Here is a 22,017-nt window from a genome sequence, read left to right as displayed (position 1 = left end):
GTTAACTGACGACTTCTGGAATAGACTGGGAAAATGCGAGAAGAACAGAAAGTTGAGGTGGTCTCCTTCACTCCCTTGGCACGAAAGGGTCAATCGTGCAGGCAGGAGCTTTGCATATTGCGGAGGCTTTCCTATACATACCAATACTTATTTCTGTACTTTCTACCACACCCCACCCACCATTTGGGGATAGGACCAGGGGTTGGCGGAAGGGCCGGAGACTGCTAAACAATAAATGTAGGGGCAAGGAAAAGGGAGATGAGGGCAGCAACAATGAAAGACTAGAGAGCAAAGGGTTATTTTCCGCGCCACAAGAGATACTGTTGCTGAGGTCGCCTGAGAGGCCAATTGAATGAAGAGCTGGAAGCAGATCGGGTCGTGGCTGTTTAGGACTCTGGCAAGGCTGCAGGCTCTGATTGGCTCCTTCCTCCATCCAACTGGAGACCAGAGCCCCTTAGCCCCCGCTCCCACCTCCTCGGATGTGCAGAAGGGAGGGGGTGAGTAGCGGAGGGTGGCGGTGGATCTTCGAAACCCAGCCTCACTCCCTCCAGGACGGCCCGCGGGAGCGGATGGTTCTCTACCCCTCGGGCTCGCTACGGCTGGCTACTCATAGGCGTCGGGCCGAGCGGTTGGCAGACCGTAGTTCGCCTCCTCGCCTTCCTGCTCTCTTGCTACTGCTCGTGCCTGGCTCTGCTCGCGCGCCCAAGATGATGCGCCCCCTTCCCCTGGTGTACTAGTCCGTCCACTTTCCCCCGCTGCCTGCCTCCCAGCTCTCACTCCTACACGTAGAGCCGGGGCGGGGGCAGGAGGAGCGAGGCGAGAGAGCGCTAATGTCAAACATCTGCCCGCCGGCCCGGGTGCTCATCGCCTGGATGGGTCGGCCCGAGGTGGTGGGAGGCCCCGGAACTAGACCGGGGGATTCGGGGATGCCCGGGGAGGCCAAAGAACTCCAGATAAACGTATTAGTTGTGGGCCCAGCCGGGCCCACTGCCCTAAAGCCAGCACGAAGGTCATTCCCACACCCCCTTTCATTCTCCCCGCCCCTTCCCGTCCCTTCCTCTTCGGACGCCCTTCCCGGTCAACGTCCTAAACCCAACCAGGACATCTCACACAGAGACTCAGAGGCCAGGGGAAATCAGACTGGCTTTGGGTGCAAAGGATCCAGATTGAGCTTGGCCCTGGGTGCAAGTGAGCCTAACAAAACTGAGCCTGACCCGGGGTTCAGAGGCAGACGAGGGGGTAGGGGGTGTGAGGTTTTCTATGTGTGTGTATGTGGGGGCGGGGGGGGGGGGAGGTGAGGAGGGGGGGGAGGAGGTAATTCCTGGGCCAGACTGGAGAGAAAGCCGCAGGCAACAAGCTTTCCTTCCCAGTCACTGTTTCGCAGATTCAGCCAGGGAACAAGGAAACTACCCCCATCTTCTTTCTGATCTCCATCTTTGAAAGCAAACAAAATAAATGAAAGTCGATTCCAGGGAGCGGGTGGGCAAAGCCCACGGATCCTCCAGTGTACATCAGCTTGAAGTAGATCAGCGTCCAGGAGAACTGCTTTAAAGGAATAAAAGTGGTTGGGTTTTGTTTTATTTGTTTGAGCGAATATTACTTAACTTGTACAAGGCACATCCGTGTAAATGTCCACTCTAGCTGGAGTGAGCTGCATAAGCGTGCCTGTTTGCTTTAAGGCAGTGAGGTCTGAAGGAGGGGTGGTGACTAAGGACACTTTCCCCTTTCCTCCCTATCTGGCTCTTATATTCATAACCTGTGAATATTGTGATAGTAATTGACTTCTCCCCCTTCCTATCACATAGCCCCTCAAAAACAATTTTATTACTTCCCCCCTTTATTACCCCCCCCTCCGGTCAGGCTGATTAAAGAGTTGAGGAGGCTAGCTCTAGAGAGAAAACAGGTTGTAGTTGAAGGAAGGAAGGAAAGAAGAAAGAAGAGAAAGAGAGAGAAAATAAAGAAAGGAAAGAAAGAAAGAAAAAAGAAATCACCCCCTTCTGAGAGTAAATACAAATGCTTCTCGGCATTAAACATTGGAGTGGGGGGAAATGCTAGAACTGCCTATTTTCGAACTATAGGAATGAGGCCTGGGTTAAAAAATTAATTAGTAAAATTCTTTTAAATTTTTAATTAAAATGCGACTGGAACTTGTGATTTTTAGTACCACTGAGGATGAATATTCTTGAGGAAAAAGTACCTTCTAACCCTGAAGGGCAGTATGTCTGTCTCGTGTTGCAGATGTGGCCTTGTTCCTCTCAGACTTTGAGAGAAAAGTACTAAGTATGTTTGAAAGATTTGGAATGAAATGAATCCACTTCTATGAAGAACCTGGAGATGATATGTCACTACGGCCCAGTGGGTCAGAAGTTGCATCAAGTTTTGTATGTGTATGGTTCCTTTTCTTTTCCTTTTTTTTTTTTTGGTCACTTATACCAAATCATTAGGTGAAATTATTTTCTGAAAACCCCTGGAAATCTGCAATTCCAGTTTTTATATTGAGTTGATAGAGATAAGACAAACCTTAGAGAGGCTTTTTCATAATTTTAAATAGCAAACCGCCTTACCAATAACCACGACTTAAAGGCATTTAGAGAGTTTCCAGATCCTTAATTTAAAAATAGTAAATCCCTGTCAGGACACCAGAAGGAAGCAGCTCGTTGACTTACCTTTGGACGAAGCATAAAGGTGACCAAATATATATATATATATAAATTTTTTTCCCCACCGTATGAAAAACAATTGCAGAGAGAAATGGGAGGAAGTACTACAGCTCAGCAATCAGTTTGTAAGAATTTAAATAAGTGGTATATCAAAGTGAGAGACTATTTCTAACAATGAGGAAGGCTCCAACAGTTTTGTTTTTCTTTTTCCTTTTGGCTTGTTTTGGCCCACATAGGAACAATGTACTTACCCCATTTGGTTTAAAAAAAAAGAAAAAGAAAAAAGAAAGAAAAGAATCAGATTGATAATTTCTATGCTATGGATCTGTGAAGAATACAGCCCAGTCCATTCGAGTACTTTTAGTTGTGGTTTTTTTTTTTCCCCTCGACTTAACCAACATTGTCTTCCAAGGGACTAAAATATCTCTCTCAGTCCTTTGCTCATTGAAGATCCTTCAAAAAAAAATTAGGTTGCAATGGGGTCAATGAGAAGTGAAAAAAAAATCCAAAAACAACTAAAATGTTAATGTAAGAGAAAATAAATCTGTCAATTCCTCAGGTTTTTCCCCCTACAAAATAGAAGTTGTGATCACTCCTGTCCCCCATCCCTAAAACTTCGATAAATTAAAAACTTGGGAAAAATCAAAGTACACTGAATACATGATAAAAGTGAATCTGATAAAAGTGAATCTGAATTGCAAAAAAAGCAAAAAGAAAAAAAACCCCACGCCCAAACAAATAAAATGACATATTTCTATTGTTTGGTGCAGAGGACCGATGCTAGAAAAATGAGTTGCATTTTAGAAAAAGAAAAAAAAAAAAGGATGCCTCGGCTCCACACCAGCAACTCACTATCACCGTAAAGTCCACAAGATTACTGTTGCTTTTTTAAAGGGAGAAAAAAAATCAAACAACAAATTAAAATATCACTCTGTGCCCGATAATGATTTCTTTCTATTCCCTAGGTACACTCGCACTCCACACAAACCCCGGTACCCCGCCTTAATGCCAAACTGTTTTACTCGAAAAGAACTAAACCCATCAAAATTAAAATTCATTCATATTTTCCAGATTAAATTACAATTTTTCTAAATTGTTGCAAAAAAGGAAAAAACCGCCACTCCACTTTTCTCCCTGTAAGATAACAAAGCAATTTAAGATGTTTCCATTACCTTGTAGCCTATGTATGAAATTAGGATTCATGTTGTTAAAAAAAAGAAAAAGAAAAAAAAAACCCGTGTAAATATTTTCCACAGAATGCCTTTTTGTTTTTTAAATCTTCCTTTAAATATCTGCCTTGAAATAAATAAAATCTTTGACTGGATGAGTCCCCAGAATTTATTTAAACAAACTACTTGATTTTTCTATACGAAATACAGTACAACCTTTCATTTCGTTATCCTTTCTTCATCTTCAGTCAACATTTTGTTTGCCGGGAAGGCTCCACTGGCCCCAGACCCCACCCCCCACAAACCCAGCATTGTCTCCTTTGCAAACGGGGGTAAAATTATGAAGGGCCCCCTGAAGCCGGATAGGGAACCTGCAAAAGCGGCGGGGCGGGGGCGGCAGGCCAAGAATTTCGATATTTCTCGGGTGATTAGTACTCGAGACGAGGGAAAGGGGTAGTCTGAACCCTTTCTTTTAGGGGGACTTCTATACTCAGTAAATGATGATGAGGGGAGAGAGGGTAGCCTTCGGCCTGCTCTCTTTCTCTGCACCCCCCCCCCCCCAGCCCCAGCCCCCGGCCCCACCTTAGAAGCTACAGAAGAGCTCGCTTCCCCGCCTGTAACGCCTTAGCCACTTGGCCCGGTAGCCGCCGTCACCCCTCCCCTTTTGTCCTTAGCCCCCACCCCTCAGCCCCAAGAGCTGGGCCCCAAAAGGCCCAGCAGCTGAAAGCTCAGCAGAACGAAAGCAAGAAACGTTACCATGTCCGGGCCCGATTCAGCGCTGCAGAGAAACCTTCGGCGGTCGGTCCGTCCCCCGTCCCCCCCCCCCCCTTCCCCAGGCGGCCCCCGGAGCCCGCAGGCTAGCCGGCTGCTTCCCACCTGAAGCCCCCTAGTCTTTTCGGTGCTTCGCAACCAATGGCAAGGCAGAACCAGGAGAGCCTCCAAAAATGAAATGGGAGGTGGACGTGCAGCTGTTCGTGGAAGGGCCCCTTTTGGGTGCCTCTCAGAAGCCCCTTCTCCAGCGTCCAGTCGGGCCGAGCAGGCCCGTGACCGCCGAGTAGCGCCCACCCCACCCGAGTCGACCACCCTCTCGTTCGCTCTCTAGCGAGCTTGTCCAGCGACTCACCCACCCTGTGGACCCGGGCTTGGGCCACGCTGGCCGAGAGGAGCCGAGCCCCGAAGACCCCTCAGATTAATGCTCTAGATAGGAGGGAGGAATCGAGCAAAGGAGCTGGGGAGTAAGAGAGGGGCGGGGGGAAGAGAGAGGGAGGGGGGGGTGGCTTGTGCTGCCAATCTCCCACCGCCCCTTTCTCCCCCTCCTCTTCTACCTCCTCTCTCCCCCTCCTCGCTTTTTCTCCAATGGTAAACCCAGAAAACTTCCTCCCTGATTTGCAGGAGGTTACATTCACTGGAGCAGCTGCCCTGAAGGGGAGAGGGAGAGTCTAGTGATAAAGCTAGAGAGAGAGAAAATGAGAGTGAGTGTGTGTGTGTGTGTGTGTGTGTGTGTGTGTGTGTGTGTGTGTGTGTGTGTGTGTAAAATACCCAAGAAAATTACATTTTCCAATTTATCCTCCAGAGGAGATAAACTCAAAGGCTAGGGACCCCTGTCTCCCTCCTGGGGGGGGGGGGAGAGAAGGAGAAAATTCGCCCTTTCAGTTTCACGTAGCTTCTCCCCCTCAAACAACCCGCTTCTCTCCCCCCCTAAACTTGAGCTTCTATACTTCCCAAGATCCCACTGATTCCTCTGCCATATCTTTTCTTCCTCCTCGGTGACCCTCGCCCAATCTCCTTTCTCTGCTCCCCTATTCTTCCTCTCCGATTTTCTTCCCCCCCCCCTTTTCTCCAACCCTTCTTCCCCGGCCCCCCCCCCCCCGCCTTTTGGTTAAATCTCACTAATTGAGGAGCTAGGATTCTTCACGTGAGACCGTTGATTTGTAGTTTGAACACGTGGCTCATTCAAATAGCCCGACTATCCAAGTGATTTCCCCCCCTCCTTCTCCTCCACCTCTTCTCACTCCTCCTCTTCCCCCCCCCCTCATCCCCCATCCCCCCTCCCCTCCTCCTGCCTGTCTCCCTCTCTCTTTTTTTTTTTTTTTTTTATGGGGAGGCGGCGCCTCCACTCACGCAGTGTGACATTTTCACAGCCCGCTCGCTGCTGGCAAAGGGGTTTGGGGGGCAGAGACAAAAAGTAGTTTTTTTTTTCTTTCTCCTCCTCCTTCTCCTCCTCCTCCTCCTCCTCCTCCTTCTCCTCCTATTTCTTGCCGACCCCGCCATCCTCCCATCACAAAGCTGGTCGGCTTTGCTCTCGCACGTCAGCAGAGTGAGAAGTCCTTACTCTGGCTTTAGGGTTGCAGTGAAGCTATCTTTTCATCCCTGCCAGGGAGCGAGAGAAGCCCGCTGACCCACGGCTAGTCTGCCCCTTTCCTTCTCAGTCTTTCGTTCTTATTTGGTTTTTTTCCCCTTTTTCCCCCTTTCTTTCTTTCTTTCTTTTTCTTTTCTTTTTTTTTTTTTTTTTTTAGCATTAGGCGTGTAGCGTAGCGTAAGTGTTAGAAGCTTTTAGAGCAGCAAAAAGGAGCAAGGAGAAACAACCGGTACATCCGTGCCTTGCTTTTAAATTTGATTTTACTTTTTTTTTTAATAATTTCTCTTAATTAAAAAAAAATGAACAAGCTGTACATCGGCAACCTGAGCGAAAGCGTGAGTCCGGTAGATCTAGAAAGTATCTTTAACGACTCCAAGATCCCTTACACCGGCTCTTTCATGGTGAAATCGGGCTACGCGTTCGTGGACTGCCCAGACGAAAACTGGGCGATGAAGGCCATCGAAACCCTATCAGGTGGGTCCCCTTAAGTCCGGGGTTCGAGCCAACGGCTCCCTCGGCATTCCTGGGGGACGAACAAACCTGCGACCCCAGCCACTAGCCTTTCCCTTCCTTTTCCAAGACTCTAGCTGCATGAGGAGTCTGGTGCCAAGGGATGAGACTCGCAGCTCATGGGGAAACACTGCGGGGTGCCCACTGGGTTGGTTAGATTTGAGGGGTGTGGAGAAGGGAAAGGACGAACAGATAGGCTCACGTCTTGTCCGTGCAACTGAGGCTTCCAGCCCTGATGCTTATCCCCTGTCTGTTTCACTCCCCACAACCTGTCGGGTGTCTCACCAGTAAACCGGTGGAGACGCTGTCAAGTAATGCGCACGCTGCCCCGCGAGGTGGGGAGGGAGAGAGAGGGAGAGAGAGAGAGAGAGAGAGAGAGAGAGAGAGAGAGAGAGAGAGAGAGAGAGAGAGAGAGAGAGAGAGAGAGAGAGAGAGAGAGAGAGAGAGATCGAGCGAGCGAGCGAGCGAGCGAGCGAGCGCGGGCGGTGCAGAAGGGTAGAAGCAAAAGGGCAGATTTGGGGTCTGAGCAGAAAGCCACCTGCGCTCACCCTGTGCCCGTTGCCTCCCTTCTCCCCTAGCGCTCACTATCCCCACTTTTTCCCCAGCAGGTTGGTCGCACCCCCTTCTCTAGGCGGGCGCAATCTCGGGACTCGCGCCTGCTCTTGGGGGAGAGGGGAGGGAGATTAAGTGCCGTGCAAGGAGGATAATCCGCTCGTTTTTTCGTTTTATTTATTTTTTCTTTTACGCTAACCTGAGCCGGGTTTGCAGCAATAGCACCAGCAATAGCAGCAGCACCAGAAGGAGGCGGGGTGGGTGGAAGGGTACGGAGGCAGACAGGACACCGTGATAGGCAAAGACTGGGGGCTCTCAGGTAGGGGACAGGGAGCGAGCGAGCCGGTAGAAAGCTGTGCAGCACAGCATTGCTGACACGGCTCGCCCGCCCCCTCTACCCACCCTAAGAGGCTCAGGGGACTGGGAACTGCGCTCGCTCCCGCGGGTTCAGCATCCCGGTCCCGCGCGCTCGCCGCCGAGGAGGAGTGTAGACCCTTGCATTTGGACTCCTCTTCAGGCGCGGCCAAGAGTCAGGGGCAGGTGGGTTCCTGGCTGCTGTCCCGGGCGCTGGGGGTCTAAGACAGAGCGTGCGCCTTCTCCATCTCCTCCTCCTCCCATTTCCCAGGTTCCGGGGGCCGCGGCATTTGGCTTTCATGCTAGTGTGCGGAAGAAGGGTGGGTGTGTGCGTGTGTGTGCGCGCGCGCGCGTGTGCATGCACGGCGGGGTCCGTCCGCCCGCCCGTCTGTGCGTGCGTGCGGTGGGTGGGGGTCCGCGCGCCCGCCCGCCCCCGCCCCCGCCCCCGCTGCCAGGCTGCGGCTCTGGCTCTGGCTCGCTGCTGCAGCTGCTGCAGCCACCGCCGCCGTCGCCACCACCGCCACCTTCTTCTCCGCCACCACCACCGACGAGCCTGGCTGGGGACGAGGCGCGGCCGCCCCGGCCCCAGGCGGCGACCGGCCCTTTTTCTGGCGGCTAGAAGAGTGCCCGCACGCATCCTGGCTCGCTCCGGGGGGCTGCGGCGACGATGGCGCCGCGGCCCAATGGGTGGGGGGGCGCCCCGGGCTGTCCGAGGTAGGGGGCGAGGCCGGGCTGCTCTCAGAAACCCGCCCAAAAGCTGGGTGACGGGGGGGGGGGGTCCGTGGGGAGGCAGGGAAATGAAGGGGGTATTAGGCGAGGAAGAGGAGGAGGGAAAAAAGAGGCTCCGACTAGTTGGGGCGTTGTAGAGCCAAATTCCTGGGGAATCGTGGATTTGGGGTTCCCCAGGGACTTTGCGCCCTGAGTCCCTATTTGGGGGCGTCCATCCTTTGGAAAATGTAACTTGGGGTTTTTGGGGGTTCCCCTTCCTCCTCTGACCCCACCTTTTAATGATGCCTGTGGTCTCTGAGAACTACCTGAGGCAGATTTTGTTGCTCAGCAAAGTGGGGGAGTCTCTAGCCCCCGAGTTTGGTTGGAGGGGCTCGGGTTATTCTGCTGCGCCAGGGGTGGAGGGGGGGGGAGGAAACGTGCCCAGCATTTTAGCCTCGGAGGCTGTTCTTTCTGGGTGCTCTCCTCCCTCCTCCCCTCGCCCCCGCCCCTGTGCCAAAGAAGTGAGAGATTAGGTTTGAGATTGGGGTGCAGGATCCCCCCACATTTGGGAGGCTTCCAAGTGGTCCCCCTTAGTTGGTTGCCAACTGTCAATTTTTCCCTGCGGTTACTTGGGTGCAGCTTTAGCTCGATGAGGAAGGCGGGGGGCGGGGGGGGGGGCTGCAGACAGGCGACGTGGAACTGCGGCGGCGGCGGCCCTGGGCGCGCAGCAGCCTCAAGTCCCCCCTTTTGCTCCCTTATCTGTTTGTAGGTAAAGTGGAGATACACGGAAAACTCATCGAGGTGGAGCACTCCGTCCCGAAGAGACAGAGGTAATGTCTCTCCCCTCCCTCTTCTCTTTCCTCTTCTCTGCTCCCCCCTACCCCCTGTCCAAACCACTGCAGGAAGGGGAGGGGGCGAGTAAAGTGGCCTCCCCGCACCACGAAAACGGGTTGCCACGACGGCGCTTGGCGGTCTTTGCTTATGGCCCGCAGAATTTCTTCAGTCACTGAGACCCCTCCAACTACCCTTTCCCCCCACCCCAATCCCATCCCCACTAAGCCTGGGCTGCGGGCCAGACATTTGGTTTGAGGGTGGCGGCCTGGCTTGGGAGGGGAGGAGCGGAGCGGGTTCTCTTTGGGTTGGACGAACCTCAGAACCTGGGGACAGGACCGACGGGACGGACGGGACAGCCCGGGGAGGGCGCTGAGGGGGAGAGGGAGGGCTGCAAAACCACAATTTCGGGAGGCAAGAGGGGGGCGTTAGCAGGAAATGAAATGGGCTGATTCGCGTTACATAACGGACGGGCACGTGAGGGAATGAGCGGCTGGTTGGCGGCGGCATCACCGCGGGGGAGAGGAAAGAGAAAACCGTAAGTACATTTTCAATAGCCCTTCCCCGTGGAAATGGGGAAGGGTCTCCGAAAGCCCGAATTTCGAAGCCCCTAGCCGCCGCCCGCCGTCGGCAGAGCTGCAAGCGTGTGAGTAGCCATCAATCTGATTTCTCCCCCCAATAAAACAAAACAAAACAACAACAAAAAGCCAAAACAACACGCAGAGGTCGTTTTTGACAGATTTCCTCCCACACCCCAGGTGCTTCGAGCCCCAGATTCGAGCAGAGATCTAGCAAGGAGGGAGGCAAGGGGGTGGGGGTGGGGGGGGTGGAGGAGGAAACAGGTAGGGCGGGCGCTCCTGAGGATGCGCAGGTCTGCCAGACGGCGCAGGCGACTCTAAGGCTGTCATTTGACCAAAAAAAAAATGCCCATGGTGAGCCGGAGAAGCCTTCCCAGACTGACGGCTCGCTGCTTAGCTGCGAGGCTCCAAAGGCGTTTTGCCTCCTCCCTGTGGCCCTTTAGCCGTCCTGCACCTCTTGGGCTGAAAGGAAAGGAGGGATGCAATGGTGGGCTTGTAGAGGTGGTTCAGGGGATGCCCTGAGGCCAAGATCACAAGGTAATTCGCCAAGGTTTAAAAACAGAGTTCCCTTGGCAGGGAAAGTGGGGAAGCAAAGACCAGTTCCGGGCTGATCTTGGGGGAGCCGGGGCAATAGGTCGCAGAGAATACAATTGGCAGTCTTGAATGGGGCCACCTATATTGACCTAAGAAAGACGGTCTTGGGGGTTTCTATGCCCTACACAGCCCCAGCCGACTGATGTTATCGAGGGGGAAAAAAGGTTCACAAAGTGTGTCTTTTCCCCTCATTTGTCAGTGTACCCAAAGCATGATCTCTTTCAAATGTCATTGTTTCTCCCTCTCATGTTCCTGTTCTGGAGAAAACGAAAATATATTACACGGAAAACCTAAAGGCCCATTTAGGAACATATCAGAGGTGAAAAGACCCTGGTTCTGGTCATAGAGAATATACTTGCATAGTGGCCTGGGTTATGGTAAACTATTCCCTTTCTACTGCAAGCTTCCAGCTTGAAAGAAAAAACCTGGCCATCTCTGTGCACTTGTGGAGTCTGCTATCTGCAGACCTCCTCTCCTCCAGAAATATTAATTCGGGGATTGGGGGCTCATTATTTTCTTTGAGCAGGGAACTCTTCTATGACATAAAATAGTGGGAAAGAATGTTGTTGTTTTCTTTTAAGCTTCTTTACCATTTCAAGGAAAGAAGAAAAATCCTGAAAAAAGGTGGGTACTCCAGATAAAGTGAGGCAAGACCTGGTGAGCTTTGGTGTGTGAAATAGTATGGGTAATTTGTAGGCAGCAGTTCTAGTCTCTCTCTCTCTCTCTCTCTCTCTCTCTCTCTCTCTCTCTCTCTCTCTCTCTCTCTCCCCCCTCTCCCCCCCCCCTTCCCCCTCTCCCCCCCCTCTCCCCCCCATTAGGGTTACACACACACACACCCATATGTATTACAATTCTAACCGCTGGGCAGGAAGATTAGAATTCTGACACAATCCCCCCCCATACTTGAATTTTTTGGTCCACTTGAAAATATCTTGGGACCAATTCAGACTTTCCTATCTGCGCTCTGACTGAAATTCCCCCTCCAGAGCAATGAAGTTTGCTGTAGTTAAAACTGTGAATATGCTAAGAGACTTCACAGTTCTGTCCTTTCCAAATTAGTGATGGCTTTTAAAAGCCCATATAGAAGGTGAGAGCTTCTATTTCTCTCAGATCCCCTTCAATAAAGAACGTGTTTAGTTACACATTCAAGGCTAGAATTGGGGGAATAGATTTTTTGGTAACCCCCAACCCCCTCTCTAGCTGGGCAGCTCAAATTTGCTTTTAGAAAGTTGAGCCAGGACTATCCTGGAAACTGCACCAGCCCCATTTTTCCCTCACCCCATACGTAGTATGGACAGTCGAAGATGAAATTTGTGAAGCGCTTTGCGCTCAGGAATATTATTTATGCTGCCTGTCCGCCTAGGACCCAAGGATCTAGCCCCGCTTTTCCTTCCCGGAGTTAACCCGTGATCCTCCGGCATCTTAATTCAGATTTCTCAGGCCGACGAGTCTCTTTCTCCCGCACCCCACCCCCACCCCCTAGCCCAGCAGCCGGCCTTGACGGTGGTAGTGTGGGGGGGAAGAAATGGTGGAAAGGCAATGAAGGCGTTGCCCCCTCCGCCCCCGCGCCGCCCCGCCCCCCCCCCCCCCCCCCACCCCCCCCCCCCCCCGGCACTGCGGCAGCCTTCTGTTTTCGGGCCACGTTCGAAAGAAGGCATTTTTGCTCGAAAACACCCCACAGTGAGTTTGCATTGATCCCAGACGGTTCCACCACTCTGCTCCCAGGGCCACCAGGGCCAGGGGGAGGAGAAAGGCCAGAATGCCGAATGGGTAATCTGTACCCGCAACACGTCCTGGGGAGGAAGGTCAAGAGAAGGGGTGTCGGTTAGGGTTTGGGTCCGGAAGGCCAACCAACCCCTGCAGAGGGCGCTACTATTTACCATTAACAGCGACAATGAATAGCTTCTAGCCCTAATTAGGAGGGGATGGTGGATACGTGGGCTTCCCGTAAAGGGAACCCACCTTTGCAAAAATGACCTTTAGACCTGCAGAAGAGAAGGGGCACGCCCGAAAAGTGACTGGGGGAGCCAGCCAGCGGCTAACTCTGGTCCGGGTTGCTTTTTTTTTTCCGAGTTGCGCTGCGGCAGATGGGTTGGAGGGATACAGGGAAACTAGCTCTAAGCCTGGTAGGTGGCCGAACCCAAGCACTGTGGGTTCTGAAGACTTCGATAGTCTCCAAGGCAACGTGGCACGTCTGCCTTCAGCCGCCTGTGAACTTGAGGAAGATGGTAGCAAGACTCTAGGGTTTGAGACGCCTTCCGTCCCAGCTCAGAGGACCGAATTGGCTATCTTAACAGGCTTCTGGATGGGGCCCCACTTTCCCCACGCCCACCTCACTCCCTAGAGGGATTAGTGTGGGACGTGACTTTGTCTCTTTGCTAATGGGAACGAGGCTGGTGGAACCAAAACTTACTGTAGAACCATGATACTGCCCCCCCCCCACCCCTTTCCTTTCCCTTCAGGGAGCTAGAGAAAGGGACTAGGATGAATATGAAAGTTCTGGCACCTTTGAGAGGCTCCCAGTTGAACAAGGTGTCTGGAGCAGCTGGAATCTGGTGGGGCAGTGTGTTGGCTACTGTGTGATTATGTAAATCGAAATGATGTCACTTGTTCCAGAGTCTTTGTGGGCTGGGGAGGGGGATGGGAAGGTTTCTGGTCCTGGCCCCCTGGGGGGATGGGGCTCTGCTTTTTGTTCGAACCTAGCCTTTTGTCAAACAAACAAACAAACAACAAACCCCGGAGCTCCTCGGAGCTCCTCGTCTCTCGTAGTTGCAACTTTCTCCCCCTTCTAAATTACTCTGCTGGGATTTTCCCCCAGATTTAGCCGTTTCCCCTTTGATTAGGGTTGTATCAAGTTAGGCAGGTAATATAGAACTAAGTTCCCCACTCCCCTCATTTTTAAATCAATTAAAGCTGACTCGTTCCATTTGTGGAGATGCCCTGGATTGAAGACTTTGGAGTAACCAACATTAAAGTTGGGTAAACCGAAAACATTGTATAATGAGCTTTCTAAGTAGTCAGTATTAAATGTTTCAGTATAGCCATCTTTAAAAAAAAAAGTGAGCCTAGATTCTCCACCTTTTCCCTCCTGGCCCTGTTAGACTTTAAGCCAGGGAAGGGAGGTGACTTTTGCTAAGATATGAAATCAAATATGGAAACCAACGAAACCCAAACTCTTATCTAATGTTTAGTTCACATCAATCCTTCACCTTAATGAGAGGGAGCTTCTTCTAGAGAACAGCCCATTTAGGGCCAGTTTCTCTCTCTAGAAGTTTAAAATGAAGCTGGAATGGCCTCTACATGTAAATTCAGTTTAAGAAGATGACTTATTGAGCCAACGGGTTACTTACCTTGTTTGGCAACAATCATATAGGACGTATTTGTATGAAATGGGTAATATAAAAAAGCGCTCAGATGGGACCATTCTGTCTAGAGGACTACATGAATGTTGGTTTTCCCCAGTAACAAGGGGCTTTTTAATCGATACTTCCAGAAGTAAGGAAACTTATTAGACAACCGCTTGACTTCAAATTTTAAACTTTATAAATTAATTGAATGGTTCTTTATTAACTTGGGCATAAGAAAATTATTGAATACATACTCTAGACAAATATATTGGTAATCCTGAATTTTGGACGTGGCATTCTGCTCTAGTTTTAGCCACAATGGAAGCTAAAAAATAGAAATGTATTGCCTTCCAATCGTAGGCTGCTTGAGGGGTGGACAAAGGTTCTATTTAAAGATATTTTAGTTACATTGCATTTAAAATTTTTTAAGTCAAGAAGTTTGGCTTTTGTCTAACTGCTAAGCTTAGGAGGTCAGAGGAAGACATTTAAAACTTAGGATAGCTAAGTAGTAATTTTGAGTCCTAACAGCCCAGTTTCTAGCCTTCCTGCTAACTGATGCAAATAAGTTCTTTAATTGGGTCAAGTCCTATTACAACCAATTCTAAGGAATCGGTCCCAAGTCCTTTTGTTCTAGAATTTTGGCAGGCTCTTTGAAATAAATGAACCCCCAAGCCCTGCTTAGTTATTTTAATGTTTGTTGTACTAAGTCTGGAGCTTTGGGTGTAATTGGCTGCTTTTTAGAGTCTTCTTTCTCCTGTGTTCTAGTTGAGGTTGACGTTCTTCAAGGGGGAGATGATTTTTGAAGCGCTTTACAATCTTTCCCTCTTACATACTTGGGTAATTAATAGTTTGCTGATTAAAATAAATTGACATTAAGAGAGCTGCCAAGTCACTATGGAATTTTTTAGGAGAAGTATTTGTTATGGCTTTTGGCAATAATTTTTTTCTAGGAATATATATATTTATGTATATATATATATATATACATATTTAATGAAGGCATGAAATAGCCATTCAGTTGTTTTGGCAGTTGGTATGTGTGATTTGGGGGAGAGATGGAAAGGGGAAAAATGAAGTAGTTAGCCCATGCTGTACTTGGCAATGTTCTGTTTACATGTACAAGGTTCTAGGCATGGATTTGAGGATTGCGTAGAACTATGTGTCCCAGGTGCTTGGATTTAGAGTCCATGGGCTTAGAGGTGGATTTGGCAACTGGGTACTGGTATGTGCAGATTTGGGGTAATTTCCCCAGACATTCCTGTTCCTTTGCTTCCAGAGTAGCCTATAGCACCAGGAAATTTGATTTCCTTGGACTTTGCTTTCTCCTATGTCAAGGGATGTTGTTAATGAGCAGAAACTCTATTTTAGCAATAATAATGTTCAAGCTTCTTGTGCCTGAATTGAAAGTTTGTGAAGTGCCCTACATGCATACTAATATCTTGTAATTTTAATGTGTTTTATATTGCCAGCTTATTAGTTATCAATTATCTTGTAATTCAGCATAAGATTTTAGAATGTGTGTTCCACAAATGCATATACATTTATATAATGGTAATATAACGATATGGACTGTGAGCTAGGATAGACTTAATTTTTTAATGGTAGAAAAAGATCTATATTCATACATTCATTAAAGTTTGCTAAGTGTTTCATATAGTTAATTAGAACTAGGCTTTTCTGCTCCTTTCATTTCACTGAGAGTAGTACTCCTTATTCTTCCTGTTAAAAATGAACACATGAATGGTTAACTCTTGAACGCTGAAGAAATTGGGTTTACAGACATAATGCATATGAAATGTGCTGTTCTCCCAAGATCCTGAAATTTGATTACGTGGCTGTTGGAAACCTCACATATTGAAGGAATATTCTCGAAGGAACTCGGTGGAGCCTTTAACTGGGTGTTGACAAAGCCAGTTCCTTCTTTAGAATTTTTATTTAATGCTGGATTATTTTTTAAAAATATATTTTTTAGGTTAGAGTGTCTACCAATTGAACATAAATAATCTGAGCATTTTGTATACAGAGGCCACTTTTCGAACTGGGCATATTATCATCTAAGTCAGTCCAGTCCTATTAACGTCTGAGGTTTTGTTTTTTGTTCTATTAACATTTACAAGCATTGAAATGAGATCACGGGATATAAAGTGACTTAGATTGGGTAGGTGGCAGAGCCTTTTAACCTCATCGGCTTCCTGCTGCCCCAGCTTGTTTAGACAAGGAAAAGAATTGTGGACAATGAGAGAGAAACACCACCTCCCTAGGTATGTCTTCAAGACTTCAAGGTTAATGGAATGTTGACTGATTGTCTTGTGGCATTGATAATCATGGGCGATCGGAATCAGAAACACCTTTGGGATCACCTACTAATAGGTCAATTTAGGTTGTGATTTAGATATGCTTTGTTCACAAACCATCTAAGCAGGTAATCCATGTAGTCATATGTCCGTTTTACAAATGAAGAAACAGAGTTAAATGGTGACAAAGGTTAAGCTGCAGCTCTGCCAGGATTTTTAATACTAACACACCCTTTAGGGGCCCTCTCTTGACAATGTCCTTGACAGGTAGAGCTCCAGCTTTTTTCTACTCACACACTTTGACTGCTGGGAAGCTCCCTACCTAAATGGAGAACTAATTGTATGTTAGGACAGCTCCAAGTGTTAGAAGTTTTTTTCCTTTCTGGGAAGCAATTCACCCTCCTTTGACTTGTTATATTGGTTCTGGTCCTTTCCTATATGGAATCAGTTGTCTCTCTTTGACCTGACACCCTGCCCCCCTGCCCCAACTATTTGATGACACCACTGTCCTGTCTTCTGTCAGTCTTTTCTCGGCCCATCATCTCCAATTCCTTCAGCTGTTACTCTCATGACATGGTTTCCATACCTTTCACCATCTTTTGGGTGAGATCAGGTTGTCAATATCCCTCTCTTAAATTTGGTGCCCACAACAAAACGATACTCCAGATATAGTTAGCCTAGTGCAGAGATCTAAGTGACATGAGCTTTTTTGGGCAAGCAGGTTGCATGTGATTGACTTGTCCATCCTGCCTTCGGGATATTTGATCCTATCTTGGACTAGTGTAGGGGACTTTTTCTTTTAACACTAAGTGTATGTTAAAGATATGTCACTCTACTAAATTTTGTTTTAGCTTTATATCCTTTAGTATGGGTCAGGGAATCGTGGAGAAACAAATGGCTTAATAGAAGATTTTAGGATTTACATACCTTCCTCTACTTCCCAAACCTCTTGTTTCTAAATGTCAAAAAAGTATTTGGTAAATGCTGATGTTGGAGGGGTAGATATTTTCAGGAATTACCTTTCAAGGCTAGACTGTGGAGAGGATCCGGGTTTTTATTTAACCAGTTAGCCAGCAACCAGCTAAAAACAATCAAGTTTTCAGGTCAGTTTCTATGATACACAATTTAAACCTGACATTCAGCAGCTAGTGGATAGAGGGTTAATTCAGGAAGGACTTGTGTTCAATTGGACACATATCCTTTTATCGCCCCAGGCTGCTCGGTAAGATTATTAGAGATTTATTACTGATTTGCCTCTGTGGGTAATGGGGAGGGGGCTCGGGGAGGATCTGCCCTTAGGGAATTTTTACTTTGGAGTCAGGGTTTAGGACTCTTTCCCCCCCCCCCCAACAAAAAGCCCTCTCCCTCCATCTCCACTCTACCCGTGGCCCACAGTGCTGCTTAACTGGCTGGGGCACCTTTCTCTCCGCCTACTACATAATTCAGTTTCACATTTCTCATCTGTAATATTTTAAGGATTCCATTTAATTTGTTCATGGCACTTCATGCATTGATGCAAATCACAGTTCCTCTCTAATGGCTTAGCTTAAACCCAGCCCCAGTTCACTTTATTGCCTCACCTGCAAATAAGATTATTCCAGAATCCTTTTGGTTTCTTTTTGACAACCACGAGGCCTTAGTTTTCTGTCCTGGAAAGGATGCGGGAAATGAAACATTTCTCCACATGGTGAGAACCTCTGAAATTGAGCAAGGCTTCTCCTTAGTTGAAGCCCTTAGACCATCTCCAGGCCAGTATCTAACACCATTCCTGTCCCAGGAAGACACGGGCTGCTGGCAATAGTCTGATAAACATTGGAATCCAATTTGAGTGAAGGGACATCTGCATTATAATGTAATCAATAAATTTGAGGTGATTATTGAAGCCCTTGGGCTCAGATAATCTTGGGGGAAATCGAGCCTTCCCTTAATCATTCCAGGTACAATCCCATTATCACCGATAAGCAAGCTGGGGTTCTATGTAGCACAGGTAGTCCTTGGGGTATTTTAATGAAGGCATTCTCAAAGGACCAGGAATTGTTTTGGAGGGGATGCTCAGACCACAATTCTCTTGAGAAGGTGAGAAACCAGAATTAATAAAAGATTCTACAACTGCTTTTGATGACACCTCAGGGAGGTGTATTGTGATGAAATTAACTGGAAATAAAATGTGCATCAATTTATTTATAAATATTAATTACTCAGAGACAAATTCAGCTCTCTTAGCGATCCCTCTGTAGCCTCTCCCAGATATGTATTGCAAGAAGAAGAGGAGAAATGTAGGTGCTTGGAGTTAACTATAAATGTGATACCATTGCTTCTCTTTGGGCATCTGGACACAATTTAATTTCCAAAACCAATCCTATATGAGGGGGGAAATGCCCTGATAGTGCCAAAGAACTAAACTACAGGGAGCCTGTCATGAGCCACTGAAAGTCTCGACCGAGGTTCCTCTGGAGACTGGGCAGAAGCACCATGCCTGCTCAGAGGGTCCGTCTGCTCAGCTGGTCTGGCTCTATACCTGTTGCTGATTTCAGAACCCCAATGCTGTGTCTAAGGCAGGTGGAGGAGGGAAGGGAACACAACAAACCCAAATCCTTGCACTGGACCCCCAGCAAGGCTAGTTTTCCATATGAGGGTTCCCTACAAGCAGGAGGAGTTCTCAGTGGATTCTGGTCCTTTTGTGTGGCCAGGAGGTGACACCCTCAGGGCAGAGGCAAACTTGGCAAAAACGGGGAGAGATGTAGTCAGGAGAGATTCAGGCAACAAACAGTAGAAAGTCACTTCTGAGCTGTAAATTTGTTGCTAGTTTCGTTTGTAAAGGGTAGTTTTCTTTGTTTAATGTTGAAGCCACGATAGAATCAGTGTCTCTTAAAATGGAATGGGGGGAGGTGGGGAGAATAGGGGTTTCATCTTGATAGTGTTGTACTTTAGTTAAAATGGGTCTTCCCCGGTCTCAAGCCCTGGGAATAGTTTAAAAAAAAAAAAGCTTATGGGGAATTGATTAAAAAAAAACAAAAAACAAAAAAACAACCACCACTAGGATCCGGGCCATTTAAGCAGCTTCCAAAGGCGCTTTACCTCTCTGTGCCTCAGTTTACTGAAGTGAGGTCCCTTTCAACTCTAAATCACTGATCTTAATATCTTGGCAGGATGTGAATTTCCTAGACCCGGGAAGCTTAATACATCTTGTTTGATTAACGAGAGAAATAAGTATCGGGGAAGAAAGGGGAAAATGTTGAAAGGGAGATGGGTGAGTCCTTTTGGCTCTGCTTAGGTCCGGGGATGAGAGGAGATACAGAGGAACACTTATTAGCAACCTTAGGCTGCAGTAAACATTACTTGAAATTTCTCAATAGGTTTACCTTAAAAAAAAGCAAACTGATTTGACTGAATTTACCTAATGATTGTATAACCTGTCTTTTCCTCTCCCTACGTTGTAAATTTGGTACAGTTGAAATGGGCAAATTAAAAAAAAAACTGAGTGTTTCATGTTATCATAGATTGAAATCTAAATTGGATCCCAGAGTTTATTTTGCTTGATTCTCCCCCCCCCCCTTTACATACCAAGGAAACTAAAGTCCTGAGAATTCACCACTTGTCCAGTGTTCCGTAGGGTAGCTTGCTAGTGGTCAGTATGCTTTCATTTATCTGTGCAACCCGAATCTATGTATTTGGAAATAATTTTATCTCACACAGGCTTACTGTGGATCTGTAATTTCCATGAGATGGCAGAGTTATGCCCTTCTCTGATACAGATAGCTATCCCTGCCTAGACCAGCATACTGGATGAAATCTGCCAATGTGTAATTGATAAGTCGGTCATTTACAGGATAATGTTTTCAAAACATAGTCCTCTTTAATCCCTTCACCTTTGTTTCCTCTAATGACAAAGAAAAAGAATGAAAATACTTTGGAGGGAAATTAATTGGACTTGGGCAAATTGCTTCTCCTCTCTGGGTCCGTTTCTTCACTTGTAAAATGCAGTGAAAGGACTACCTATTCTCAAAGATTGCTTCCAGTTCTAAACTGAAGATCATTCATCTCTTGGTCTCTTTAGCCATTTGAAAATTCACACTTAAAAATAAAAAGATTTAAAGATCTGTATGTTAGATGCTTGTAAAAGAACAAGCTTTCTCAGAAAACAAAATCATACTGGCCATAGAAGGACCGTGTGTGTAGAGAAAGAGAGACCATTAAAACTGGTGGCGATTCCTTTTGCTGTTAGTGGAGAGGAGCTGGGAATGAACAGTCGTAGGCTCCTGAAAATTATTGAAAAAATTGCAAGGGTGTGGTCACAGCCCCTTTTGACATTTTGCAAATGTTCCTCCCCGGTATTTTCAAATGTCAGAATGAAAGTTGGAAATGAAATCCTCCTGGTATCACAAGGTCGATGTCTAGATACCAGGAAGAATTTGACTATGTGGTAAAGAATGACACCTGTTTCCAAATAGAACAAGGAGAGAGGGAACATTGTTTACCTTCTGAAAAAGTCTTGCTTCAGAGACGAATGAAAACATGTGCAACAAAGGACTCCTCATCAGTGCCCGTTGGAGGTTTGTTTTTTTCAATTGTTCTTGGGTTTAGGAGATGAATTCTAAAAACTGGAGATCAAAGTAATCTTCTGAGATTAGAACTCAGCCTGTATTTTGGAAAGGGTGCAAACTAGACATTCTTCCAGGTTTTTTTTTTCCTCTGAGAATGTGGGGTTATCTCTTATTTTATTTCTTGAAGGGTTTCCAATTCAGATGTGGCGAGTTAGAAATCTTTGGAAATATATTTCTATGGGAAAGTGCTTACAAATTGTCTTCTAATGAAATTAATGTCTTTAAGCATGTATGTATTTTCTTTTAACTTTTTTTTTTTGCTTTCTTGGGTGCTGACGGGTAAACAAAGTTTTTAGAAACTTCTATAGACTTTTGATTCCTTCTTGGGTTTGGATGCTACTCTGCCCGCCTTTAAAAAAAATACTTTTGCCTGTTTTAGTTCCTGCGCTAATTACTCACATATTGCCAAAGAACACAAGTTTCATGTGTGTGTGTTGAGTTTTACTTCCGACTTGTTGTATGATAATTTATTAGGGCATAATTTGTTAAATGAAATCCAAGGATTTATATGTGTGTAAAGAAAGTTGAACAATCCAGGGTTTCATATCCCTCAAATTCTTGCCCAGTAAATGTTTGTTTATACAAGTTGGCTTGTAACGCTTTATGGGTGTCTATTTTGTTTGGGTTATAAAATTTGGAAATTTTGTGCTTTGTATGTGTCTGAGTACAGACACATATGGAAATAGAACTTTCCAGAATTCAGGCTGACTCAGTGGTAACATTGCCAGTATATACTACATACTATATATATGTATATATATATATATATATATATATATATATATATATATATATATATATATATATAATGTGTATGTGTGTGTACATATGTTTATATACATTACACACACATTTATATATATATAAATATGAGAGTGTGTATACAGATTCAAACATAAAAAATTCTTGTCATCAACATCAATCAGGTTTTGAAATTATGGCAGAGAAAAAGATCCAAGAGACTTTTTTCCCCTGTAGCTGATGTTTTTTTCTCCCACCTGACCTCATAAAGTAAGCTTTTCTTTTCAGTTTTATTATTAAGCCATTTGAGTTTCCTAATGCTAGTCTGCTGTCAGTACCTCCATTTTCCATGGGCTAATTATTTATTTTGTAGAGGATTCATGCCCTCTTATTTTCTTCCCTTTTACTGCCCATTTTGCCCATTAGCAGCTCCCTCTGCAGAGTGGAGACCCAGATAACTCCATTTTGCTGTTTCAAGAAGGTTTGATCAATGCAGGTGGAAGCTCTTGGCTACAAGGGATATTTGAGTTATGGACAGACTAAAGTCAGCAATGACGTGCTTTGCTTTCTTCCCATTAGGCAGAATAATCCAAGTGGATCACAGGTAGTCAGGTTAAAAGATACCTTAATAGCTTTCCTACCAGTGACTCGTTTAGAGATGAAAGGGATGTTACAGGTCATCTAGCCTGCTACCCTCATATCATACAGATGAGGAA

At 46.8% G+C, this 22,017-nt stretch overlaps 1 protein-coding gene across 2 annotated transcripts in view; it reads left to right on the top strand.

The window, feature by feature from the left end:
- The first annotated feature begins 8,168 nt into the window (after window positions 1-8,168).
- The window catches only part of IGF2BP3 (insulin like growth factor 2 mRNA binding protein 3), a 100,519-nt gene continuing 86,670 nt past the window's right edge, over window positions 8,169-22,017 (top strand). For both annotated transcript variants that reach the window (XM_043965145.1, XM_043965144.1), the window contains exons 1-2: window positions 8,169-8,318; window positions 9,082-9,142. In XM_043965145.1, the coding sequence (XP_043821080.1) occupies window positions 8,288-8,318; window positions 9,082-9,142 (92 nt within the window). In that variant the 5' untranslated portion in view covers window positions 8,169-8,287. The remainder of the gene's footprint in view (window positions 8,319-9,081; window positions 9,143-22,017) is intronic.

This window comes from Dromiciops gliroides, chromosome 5 (assembly GCF_019393635.1).
Source record: "Dromiciops gliroides isolate mDroGli1 chromosome 5, mDroGli1.pri, whole genome shotgun sequence".
In the NCBI taxonomy this organism is placed as follows: domain Eukaryota; kingdom Metazoa; phylum Chordata; class Mammalia; order Microbiotheria; family Microbiotheriidae; genus Dromiciops; species Dromiciops gliroides.
The sequence above is the reverse complement of the archived record's forward strand: the minus strand, read 5'-3'. Positions and strand labels throughout refer to the sequence as shown.